This window comes from Lagenorhynchus albirostris, chromosome 12 (genome assembly GCF_949774975.1).
Source record: "Lagenorhynchus albirostris chromosome 12, mLagAlb1.1, whole genome shotgun sequence".
NCBI classification, from domain to species: Eukaryota; Metazoa; Chordata; class Mammalia; order Artiodactyla; family Delphinidae; genus Lagenorhynchus; species Lagenorhynchus albirostris.
The window spans coordinates 48991063-49003647 of NC_083106.1; the positions used below are offsets into that span (position 1 = coordinate 48991063).

General features: G+C 39.6%; 1 protein-coding gene across 1 annotated transcript in view; it reads right to left on the minus strand.

Moving 5' to 3' along the window:
- FIG4 (FIG4 phosphoinositide 5-phosphatase) overlaps positions 1–12585 on the minus strand; it is a 136995-nt gene that overhangs the window by 40543 nt on the left and 83867 nt on the right. Inside the window, exons 19-22 of the mRNA XM_060167971.1 lie at positions 11142–11225; positions 9182–9377; positions 8088–8170; positions 5922–6008 (exon numbers count right to left, since the gene is read on the minus strand). Coding sequence (XP_060023954.1) covers positions 5922–6008; positions 8088–8170; positions 9182–9377; positions 11142–11225 — 450 coding nt within the window. The remainder of the gene's footprint in view (positions 1–5921; positions 6009–8087; positions 8171–9181; positions 9378–11141; positions 11226–12585) is intronic.

A 12585-nucleotide genomic window follows, 5' to 3' on the forward strand; every position in this document is an offset into this window, starting at 1 on the left:
AGACTGAATCAGGAAGAAATAGAAAATATGAACAGACCAATCACAAGCACTGAAATTGAAACTGTGATTAAAAATCTTCCAACAAACAAAAGCCCAGGACCAGATGGCTTCACAGGCAAATTCTATCAAACATTTAGAGAAGAGCTAACACCTATCCTTCTCAAACTCTTCCAAAATATAGCAGAGGGAGGAACACTCCCCAACTCATTCTACGAGGCCACCATCACCCTGATACCAAAACCAGACAAGGATGTCACAAAGAAAGAAAACTACAGGCCAATATCACTGATGAACACAGATGCAAAAATCCTCAACAAAATACTAGCAAACAGAATCCAACAGCACATTAAACGGATCATACACCATGATCAAGTGGGGTTTATTCGAGGAATGCAAGGATTCTTCAATATACGCAAATCAATCAACGTGATACACCATATTAACAAATAGAAGGAGAAAAACCATATGATCATCTCAATAGATGCAGAGAAAGCTTTTGAGAAAATTCAACACCCATTTATGATAAAAACCCTGCAGAAAGTAGGCATAGAGGGAACTTTCCTCAACATAATAAAGGCCATATATGACAAACCCACAGCCAACATCGTCCTCAATGGTGAAAAACTCAAAGCATTTCCACTAAGATCAGGAACAAGACAAGGTTGCCCACTCTCACCACTCTTATTCAACATAGTTTTGGAAGTTTTAGCCACAGCAATCAGAGAAGAAAAGGAAATAAAAGGAATCCAAATCGGAAAAGAAGAAGTAAAGCTGTCACTCTTCGGAGATGACATGATACTATACATAGAGAATCCTAAAGATGCTACCAGAAAACTACTAGAGCTAATCAATGAATTTGGTAAAGTAGCAGGATACAAAATTAATGCACAGAAATCTCTGGCATTCCTATACACTAAGGATGAAAAATCTGAAAGTGAAATCAAGAAAACACTCCCATTTACCATTGCAACAAAAAGAATAAAATATCTAGGAATAAACCTACCTAAGGAGACAAAAGACCTGTATGTAGAAAATTATAAGACACTGATGAAAGAAATTAAAGATGATACAAATAGATGGAAAGATATACCATGTTCTTGGATTGGAAGAATCAACATTGTGAAAATGACTCTACTACCCAAAGCAATCTACAGATTCAATGCAATCCCTGTCAAACTACCACTGGCATTTTTCACAGAACTAGAACAAAAAATTTCACAATTTGTATGGAAACACAAAAGACCCCGAATAGCCAAAGCAATCTTGAGAATGAAAAACGGAGCTGGAGGAATCAGGCTTCCTGACTTCAGACTATACTACAAAGCTACAGTAATCAAGACAGTATGGTACTGGCACAAAAACAGAAAGATAGATCAATGGAACAGGATAGAAAGCCCAGAGATAAACCCACGCACATATGGACACCTTATCTTTGATAAAGGTGGCAGGAATGTACAGTGGAGAAAGGACAGCCTCTTCAATAAGTGGTGCTGGGAAAACTGGACAGGTACATGTAAAAGTATGAGATTAGATCACTCCGTAACACCATACACAAAAATAAGATCAAAATGGATTAAAGACCTAAATGTAAGGCCAGAAACTATCAAACTCTGAGAGGAAAACATAGGCAGGACACTCTATGACATAAATCACAGCAAGGTCCTTTTTGACCCACCTCCTAGAGAAATGGAAATAAAAACAAAAGTAAACAAATGGGACCTAATGAAACTTAAAAGCTTTTGTGCAGCAAAGGAAACCATAAAGAAGACCAAAAGACAACCCTCAGAATGGGAGAAAATATTTGCAAATGAAGCAACTGACAAAGGATTAATCTCCAAAATTTATAAGCAGCTCATGCAGCTTAATAACAAAAAGCAAACAACGCAATCCAAAAATGGGCAGAAGACCTAAATAACATTTCTCCAAAGAAGATATACAGAGTGCCAACAAACACATGAAAGAATGCTCAACATCACTAATCATTAGAGAAATGCAAATCAAAACTACAATGAGATATCATCTCACACCAGTCAGAATGGCCATCATCAAAAAATCTACAAACAATAAATGCTGGAGAGGGTGTGGAGAAAAGGGAACCCTCTTACAGTGTTGGTGGGAATGGAAATTGATACAGCCACTGTGGAGAACAGTATGGAGGTTCCTTAAAAAACTACAAATAGAACTACCATATGACCCAGCAATCCCACTACTGGGCATATACCCTGAGAAAACCATAATTCAAAAAGAGTCATGTACCAAAATGTTCATTGCAGCTCTATTTACAATAGCCCAGAGATGGAAACAACCTAAGTGTCCATCATTGGATGAATGGATAAAGAAGATGTGGCATATATATACAATGGAATATTACTCAGACATAAAAAGAAACGAAATTGAGCTATTTGTAATGAGGTGGATAGACCTAGAGTCTGTCACAGAGTGAAGTAAGTCAGAAGGAGAAAGACAAATACCGTATGCTAACACATATATATGGAATTTAAGGGAAAAAAATGTCATGAAAAACCTAGGGGTGAAACAGGAATAAAGACACAGACTTACTACTAGAGAATGGACTTGAGGCTATGGAGAGGGGGAAGGGTAAACGGTGACAAAGCAAGAGAGAGGCATGGACATATATACACTACCAAATGTAAGGTAGATAGCTAGTGGGAAGCAGCCGCATAGCACAGGGAGATCAGCTCGGTGCTTTGTGACCGCCTGGAAGGGTGAGATAGGGAGGGTGGGAGGGAGGGAGACGCAAGCGGGAAGAGATATGGGAACATATGTACATATATAACTGATTCATTTTGTTGTGAAGCTGAAACTAACATACCATTGTAAAGCAATTATACTCCAATAAAGATGTTAAAATGGAAAAAAAAAAAGACCTACTTCCTAGAGTTACTGTGAGAATTGAGTTAATATAGATTAAGGTACATAGCATAGTGCCCATCACACACCGCTCAGGAAATGTTGGCTGATGTCATTTCTCCCTAATCACCACCCATACACCTAGGAAGTGGCATGAATCAAAGGGAGGGTCACACTCACAGAATACAGCTATGAGTGTTTGGGCTGCCAGTGCAGACAGACATTGACTAGTTTGGGGTTTAACATCCGCTTCTAAGAAATGTCCTGCAAGAGCTTGGGTGACCGTGCCCAGCTCCCCATGCAGGTTTCTGCACCTCTGCTTCAGGAGCCCCTAATCCACTGGCTCCTTGCCTATTGTTTACTGTCAATATATTTTACATTGGTTGTTGTATACCTCATATTTAGGAAAGGAGTATTGGTTTGCCTCATAATTTCAAGAAAAACTGGTAAGATTATGGATTGTCCAGAGATGAGTTGATACATATGTATGTATATAAACTTAAAATAAACTTACTATCAATATATTTTTTAAAATACCAGAACCCAAAACATAATAAGATGAGAATTTCCAGGATCTCATATAAATCTAATTTCTCTTGGTTTTGGCATAGCTTTAGAAATTTAAAATTGAAGAGCTGACATTTTAAGAACCTAGTTACAGTTTCAATTTAAAGCACGCGTGCACACACACCAAAAAACAACACTCTCGGGCAGTTGCCATGACAACATAATGCAGAGCCTACCAAGCTCTTTGTTATCCTGCTGAAGATGCTGCACCAAGACACACTCATGTTTGATTCTTTACTAATTAAGTGGAAAACGTTAAAAAAAATCCTAGATTCACATGGTTTTCATCTGTGCTAAGACTCAGACAAGCAAACACTAAATGTTTTGAGAAAAGGAATTTAAAAGTAACTTAACAGCGAGACCAGTTACAGATCAAAGTAGACACAGTGTGGAAGGAAATGTGGGCACATGTTTTCCTTTTATGTTGTAATGCTATATTCACTTCATCACCTGCTCCTCCTAAGTTGTGCCATACTATTTTAACGGAAGAATCATTTGAATAATTCGGTTAACAGAGTCTCTTACTTTACTAACACATTGAAATACTTTCCTTCTTTGGCCACATATTTATCAGTTCATTTGGGAGCTCATACTACCATATGCTAATTAGACCTACGAAAGGAAAACTGTCTCTAAGTTAATAGGAGTTCATATGTTTTGTTTTTGTTTTTGTTTTGTGGTACGCGGGCCTCTCACTGTTGTGGCCTCTCCCGTTGCGGAGCACAGGCTCCGGACGCGCAGGCTCAGCGGCCATGGCTCACGGGCCCAGCCGCTCCGCAGCATGTGGGATCTTCCCGGACCGGGGCACGAACCCGTGTCCCCTGCATCGGCAGGCGGACTCTCAACCACTGCGCCACCAGGGAAGCCCGTTCATATGTTTTTTAAAAAAGAGAAAAAAAAATAGTGAAGGGAAGAGAAAGAAGGGATAAATAGCCCTTTTGGAGGCTGTGATAAAACAGTCTTGGTTTTCCTTCCCCTTCTCTGATTAGCCATCTCTGTCTCTCTCTCCTCAGCGTTAAACTCAGATCCCCTCAAGACTCAGCTGTAGACCTTTTCTCACTCTGTTATTCTCTTTTCCTAAGTGGTGTCATCTTTAACCAGAGGCTTTAATTATCACCAACATGCATTCACATTCCCAGAGGCTCTTTTCTGAGTTCCAGATCAGTTGATTCAACTGCCTCCTAAACATGGCCACTTTGATCCCCCTTGAAAGGCAAACAGGTTCCTCCTACGGTGCTCCTTACCTTGACAAATGGCAGCTGTCCATGGTCCTAACACAGGTCCGAATAGGTATTCAATACCTATCTGCTAAATGAATGAATGAATCAAACCTATTGTTTCCAAAAAACCTAACGGCCATCCTCGGTAAGGCCTTTTCCCCATACCCAACTATTTCACTATCCAGTCTATTTCACTTTTTAATATTTCCTAGATTCATCCCATTTCCAAAATCCTCCCAGCCACTATTCTCTAAGGCACCAGTCTTTGCCTGGATCACTATAGTAGCCTCTTAACAATTAGGAACACGCAGATGTAGTACATGGAGAAGTCAGGCAGTCAGTATCTATCAAATAATTTACTAAACAAACTGATAAAGTTGTACCAAGAAAAGGGAAGAGAACATTTACTAAATGTCAGCTCTGTGCCAGATACTGATCTAGATGCCTTGCACATCCTACCTCATTTAATCACCACAGTGACCCCTTTTTATAGAGGAAACTCAGCTGATCATATGGCATCAGGAGCCACTCCTGGTCACAACCTTTGCTTTGTTTGGTCCCAACAAGCAGAGAACAATGACAAATAGGAAGAAGAAAGGGACAATGGTGATGATCACAACGTACTGAGGACGTATTCCAGACACTGATCTCAGCACTTTGCACGCATGATTTCATTTCAGCCTCACCATCCTCCTATGAAGCAGGTGCTACCATTAACCCATTTTGCAGATAAAGAAACTGAGCCCCACAGGACTTAAGTTACTTGCTCAAGGTAAAAAAAAAAAGAAGTCGCAGAGTGTTAAGTCAGGATATGAACCTAGTTCTATTTATTTAAGAATTTACTAAACTCCAAGTTATTCACTAAACAGCAAGTTAACAGAACTGGTGAAGATATAGAGCTAGAAAAGACAAACCACTCCTGCCCTCAAGGGTCTTGCACTGAATTTGAGGAGCCTGTCTCCAGGGTCAGAGCTGTTTTTACATCCCACTGCTATCCACTGGAGAGCAGAGTTTCTGGAGGAAAATCCCCACCAACTCCAGTTCCACCTCCAAAGGCAAGGCAAGGCTCCCAACCTTTTCCCCATCCCCACAGCTGCCCAGTTTTCCTCGGATACGGTATTACACCAGGAGGAGACGCTTTAGTGCTTGTACTAATTTGGGGACAAGACAATGTCTTTCTCATAAAGTCTTAAAAAAAAGCACCCCGAATGGCATGAATACAAAGATTTTTTTTTTTTTTTACAAGTCTAATCTAGTACTTACAATTTTATAACTCCATCTGGGCACCTGGAACAGAACTGCTGGCTGCTCTTGTCTTGTTTATGTTGACTCTGCCCCAGCTGCACAAATCTACAAATTATAACAGATACAAAGCTAAAGAACTACCTGCCACAAATTCAGTAGAGCGCACAAAATGATACGGGCCTTCAAACGACAGTTATACGCTTACGTCAGAAAAGCACGCAAGAGTACCCTATGTGACACGAGACTCGATTTATAAATGACTGCCTGATGTTAGAGTGGGTTTACGAGAAGTAAAGGAGGAATGGGTTAAAATGTAAGTCGTAACCATGGACATAGGAATGAAACAAAACGTGTACTTCATTGCATCCCGTTTACTCAAACGTGATACAGAACTTGAGCCAAAATGTTCCTGAAGCCAGGGAGATGATCTTGTAAGGCCTTGCATACCTAAGGGTGACAGCAGCAGGAAGCATGGGGAAACGTGAGGCAGTGGCAGGGACGGGGATGTCTGCAATGAGACAAACAACACGGAAATGCCAGATCGGGCTAGGGATCCATCTCCTGGAGCAACGATGCTGTAAGCACCCAGGGCATGGAGTTGGTTTCCTCAGGACCACAGGAATCCCCGGGTATATATACGCCAGCCGCTCGGAAGAGTACTTTCATCTGAGCTGGAGGGGACTAAGGAGACCACCTGCTGAGCACCACTGTCCCCCCGCCACCCCCCTCAGAGAAGCCTCCAACGACACTAATCCAGACTTGCAGCTAAGGCCAAAGGGACTCGCCCCAGGCCAGCTCGGCAAGGTAAGAGGATGCCTGGCAATGGGCCACTGATATTTCTCAAGTGTACCCATCTGAAGTGTGGCCTGGGCTACATGCACCCATCTTCCCCTCAGGGATGCAGTTTGTAGTTTTTATGAGGTTTTTTTAAAAGCCAGGAAAAGTGCTGAAGAAACTACCAATTATTCGATCAGTACAGCACTATAAAAAACTTTTAGATTACTCTTATCCAAACTTTTATCTTCAGCAAGTGAACAGCCTCGACATGTACACTTATGCTCTCTGCAATAAAGTCGTATTACTCAGTCACTAACCCCAGATAAATCGTTCTTCCAGATCATGCTGCTCATGAGGGCCCACTTCAACTAACTCCTCAAGGGTTGAGCTACGGAGTGCGGCAGCTGTATGAATGTCAGGCATGTCTGTGTATCCAGGAGTGAGGAGGGTGTGGCTGAGTTCTGAACGACTCAGTTGGCTTCCAGTAAGACAGTGATGCACAGTCATACCAGTGCTTCTGTAGTCAAGAAATGCCATACATTTTTATATTTCACATATTCTACAGCAGATCTTACTAGTATGAAGCAGAGAGCTGAAAATATCCAGTTCAATGGATTCTGCAAAACAAATACCCTCCTTAAAAAAGACCTGGAGGTTAGTGCTCATTTATATTACAGTTTACATAAGCCAAACTTAGATGAAGTGGGTCCATGTTCACTTGCAATAATTAAGTCTTCTTAATGCATACACTAGGTTGAGGGGGCGTTTACAGTGGTCTCGTCAGGGTTTTAAGGATTTCTAGGCGAGGAGTTCTTTTGAGAATCTGATAACTATGAATTTTGCAAGCGCACACAGACACACAAAATTATATACGTGATTTCAGGGAATACCTTTTGGTAGATCGCCTCCTTTTAGCCAGGTCTTCCCAATAAAGGTCGATAACATTCTGCATTGGTGCCCCTACATCACTGCTTCCTTCTCCCTCCTCAGCCTCCACTCCCACCAGCAGCTCTCCACCCCAACCCCGAGCTGAAGGGAATACAAGGTCCTCAGCTGTCTGTATCCCAAGTTCATTCTGTAAGAAGGTATTTGATCTTGAGGATTTGTTAATGCAGGAATGCAGAGATGTATTTAAACTTCAGTTTGCAGCTTATAGGCAGTGAAAATACATGTAAGCATCATAAATTTTTATCACTGAGGGGCCCTGAGAGTCTCAGGCAGTAAGTAGGCCTTTTAACTCCAAATATAAATTGTTTCAGAATTTGACCTAAATGCTACTATTTTATTCCAAGTGGAATTCACTTCCTTCTGTATTGTTGACTATTTTCAATTTTTAAACGTTACACTAGATATAAGGTATTGTATTACATTTGCATTTGTCCTTAATCTCTCATGAAAATACTTTACCTTAAATAAATGGAGAGATCTTCTTCTGAGAGGCCATCTGAGAGGTTGATTCCATACACCTCTTTCATGGGCTGGACCACATTCTGGGGTCAAAAGAAAAGGGAACCAGGAAGAAGTTTTAGACATCTAGAATCTTAATAATTTCCAAAGATGAAGAAAATGAACCTGTGAATTTTCCCACAAAGGCAATCACAATGTTTCTTCAACCTGGTTCATTAAATTTCTCAGTTAATGGTTTTTTAAAATCTGACTTCATTTTCACTAAAATAGTTTATTTTAGGGTAAAAAACTATTAGGTAATTACTAATTGCTTTTGTATAGTGCAGAAGTTGGCAAACATTTTCTGTAAAGGGCCAGACAGTAAATATTTTAGGTTCTTTGGGTCATACTGTCTCTGCCATAACTACTCAACTCTGTTGCTGTTATAGGGCAAGAGCAGCCATAGACAATATATAAACAAATAGGTATGGCTGTAAATAGGCATGGCTGGTTGTAAATAAAACTTTATATACAAAAACAGGCAGCAGGATGTTTTGGCCAATAGGTTGTAGTTTGCCAACCTCAACCCATGGCAACGTGTCTAGCTTTAATGACTTTTTGCCATTTCTAGAAAGCAAATTTCCCAAAAGCTAAATTTGGTTCTTCTGTGGTTTACTTGCCTTTTGTTTCCCCTCAATATATTTGGTAATGTCAAATTGAACAGGATGAACTTCCCACTGGGGTTATGCAAAGATTGTTAGGCCTAGATCCAAACCCTGCATTCCAACAATGTGCTGAGCAAGGGAATAAACGGATGGGCTACTGTACCAAAGTAATAAGTGGATGGGCTGCTCAAAGAGGGACAGGATTCTCTTAAGAATTCTGAAGTGACAAGAAATTTACTGTTACACATGGAAGCAAAAACATCAGTTTCAGAAACCATTTTCAGTAATGTCTTTGTCAAATGTATTCATCTCTGCAGTGCCTGCAACACTGTGCATTAGAAAGGTATGAGTGAGGTAATGTGACTTTTTCTTGCTCTCAGCCTTTTAACTGAAAGTGGGATTTTGGAGATGAGCCTCATGCCGGACTGCACACTCTCCTCGGCCGCTGACCTCCGTCACTTTGGCACTGTCACCCGTGTCAGTCATCTTCACTGGCGTGGAGCGTTGGGACACGGAACCCTCCTCCTCCCGGTCGGTCCCGGAGTCGTCCTCAGAGCTGCTGGACACGGCCTCCTCGCTGGGCGGCGGTGGGGCACTGGCGGCCGTTTTCCGCTGTAACACAGCTTCTTCTCTGTTGCTCTTGTTTCTTTAAAAAGATGAATACGGATGTGAACCATCTGTAAACCGAACCCTCAACGCTTACTGTGTATCGCTGTGTCCCAAAGCCTTAGTCCTGGTGAAGCATAAGAAAATGACCGTGAGGAGCCAGCTTCTGGATTCAAGTTGTGCTAAAGGGAAAAGTTTAATATTTTATCATGTACGTGCTGACCTTATATGAATTTAAGCTTTGTTATAAATTCAGAAAATAAACAAGTATGTGCTTGTCGTGTGCAGAAAAATCTTTTCTCCACTTGGCTACTGTGTCTTCCTTTGGTAAGTGAAATCAGTATTTTCAAAATTTATAATACCATAATAGAAGACTATTATGTTTGAGATATTAGTAAAATTACCTACAATTTGTAGAAGCTTCAAGAAAGGGTCGATAGCCAAATCCATGTATATTTCTGTCCCTCCTATGAATTTTTAGCAATCACAGTGGCAGCTGATTACTTGTACCAAAGTAATGAGCAAATGATGAACATAAACTAAGATTTTAAATTGTTTTATTACTAAATAACTATATTTTCTGAACATTCCTTCTAGTAATAGGGAGTAGATGGGGGGAAAAACATAGAAAAAGCCCACACTTATTTACTTCTATTTTAGTGCCAAATTTGAGAGTAGTAAGAATGTTGTTTTAATTCAGAAAACATTTTATGGTAATATTTTTGGCATTTATGAAAAATATTTAATATTTTACTCTTACTTTAAAAAATTTTCTGCAAGGGACTTAAAATACCATAATATTCTGCATTTTCTAGTAAAGAAACATGCAATACTATCTAACCACGGGTTAGATATTACAGAAAATAAATTCATTTCTGACTTTCTGCAACTAAAAATTAAAGTTGATACATTTCAGTACTATACACTAATAGAGCTGATCATTTACGTATTTGTCCCAGGAACTCCTTAAATTCTAAATGTCCTAAGGATGTTAACCTTCTTTTAAATTCCTCTTAGCATCTGGTCCAGGGCTTAACATGCAGCTATTTAAGGCCACATATTTAAGCCACATAAATGGTGTATCTGGAAAACAGTAATATATATCTCATTGTATAAATCACATGTAGCTAGAATCCAATTAGGCCCCTGTACACACTCCCAAATACAATTAGGACTCAGAATCTACAGGCTGGCCAGGGTTTCTGCCCAGGGCCTAGGAGAAATCTTATCATTGGGATTATTCAGGTCAGTGGCAGTAACAGAGATTCTTACGCTAGAACACATTTCATTCCAGTCTCAAAGCATAAAGACTGTAAACATGGTTCGTTCTCTTCCTCATATTATTGCATATAATAACAGTCATCCCCAAAACAATGTTACAGTAATACACAGAAAATCTATTAAGTTCTCTGAGCATTTGCTTTAATGTTGCCTCAGGATGCCAACGAAAATAAATACAACTAATATAAATTTTTACCTAAGTATTTTATGTTGTGGGAAACAGGATGCTGAGTTATTAAAGGACATACATAATATCTGCTACCTGCCTTTATGCCATCTGTGAAACTCCTGATTTAAAATAGTAAAATGCATCGTGTTGCTGGAATTCCCGTGAATTATACTTTCAGTGTCTAACACTTTTTAATGATCCCAGTGCTATAAAAAAGCTACCTGTATAGATGCAGTGAATGGACTGCTCCAAACTATGTGACTTGAAGTTATTAATTTTTGGTGGAAATTATACTGTAAGCGCTATATTATTTTACATGAATCTTTAAAATTTCATTCTATATGCAAATCTTACCCCAATACTGATTTTCCGGTTTCATCTGGCTTACGCACTGTAAACGGACTTGGATCAATGCCAAAAGTCTTAGGCATGAAGTCACTGAAGAAAGGGGAAAAAAATTCCATGTGAATCTCTGTCCATCCAGAGGACTGTCTACTTCCATCTCAATTCACATTCTTACACGATTCCTTCTTAGCCCTAGGAGGTATATATATTCTAAGCCAAATAATCAGGGGAGTTTAGGTAATCTGGGCCATAAAACCCCATGAACTAATGGTACTCAGTAACTTCAATGTTAGCAGTCCTCACTGTGAATTTTCTCTGATTAAGAGACCCAATAGTTTTGAATTTAAGATTTTGTTTACTGGAGGAGAGTTGGTATCTGAATTACTGCTAAGATGCATACCCTCTGGTTGTATATCACGAATTCGTTTTCGGGTAAAATTAAACTCATAAAACCAATGGCAAGACACTTAGCTGCTCAGTTTTATGGACAATGTTTTTATTACACAATACCACCTAAGGAGGCAGACATAATGATCAAAAACGCAGTGGTATGAATTGAAGTATCAACACCTACCTCATTAGGCTGGGGTTAATTCATTAAAACACTGTTGGAACCCTTTAAATAGAAACTGTTAATTTACCACTTACTGAGATAAGCTGAAGCTACTTCCTCACGATACAGGGCCTACTTTACTATTACCGCTGAAGCCCTTTAACAGATGCCAAAAAGGCAACAGTTGCATGATTTATGCAGATAAAACTCATAACTTCTGGCAAGGATACTTCTCCAAGTGTGTGATTCAATATTACATTTTTTGAAGGAAAAGAAAGTAATATTGAATCTGACTCAAAATGCCTACTTAACAGTTTGAAAATGTTGTTTTCAAAATGCAAGTGGTTTAATTTTTCTTTCTTTCTTTTTGAACATACACAGTCCATCTTCATTATTTGTGGATGCCATATTTGAGAATCTGCTTACTCACTAAAATTTATTTGTAATCCCAAAGGCAACACTCAGAGCTTTTGTGATCACTCACAGACAAGGGCATGTGCAGCGCAGTGAAAAATTAGAGTAACCCAACGCTCACATTCCCAACCGAGGGAGAACAAGGTGACACTCTGCCTTCTTGCTTTAGCTCTCATACTGAAAACAAGTGTCCTTTTCACAGTCTATTTAGTGCCATGTTTTTCACATTTTTGCGCTTTTTGGAGATTTCACTGTCTAAAATGGCCCCCACGCACAGTGCGGAAGTTGCCTGGTGTTTCTAAGCAGAAGAAAGTTGTATGTTATAGAGAAAATACATGAGTTAGAGAAGCTTCATTCAGGCATGAGTTATAGTGCTGTTGGCTGTGAGATCAATGTTAATGAATTGACAATATATATTATACAAGGTATCTTTAACAGAAGCATACAAAATAAGATTACGTACCGATTGGTTGAGGAGAATGTTAT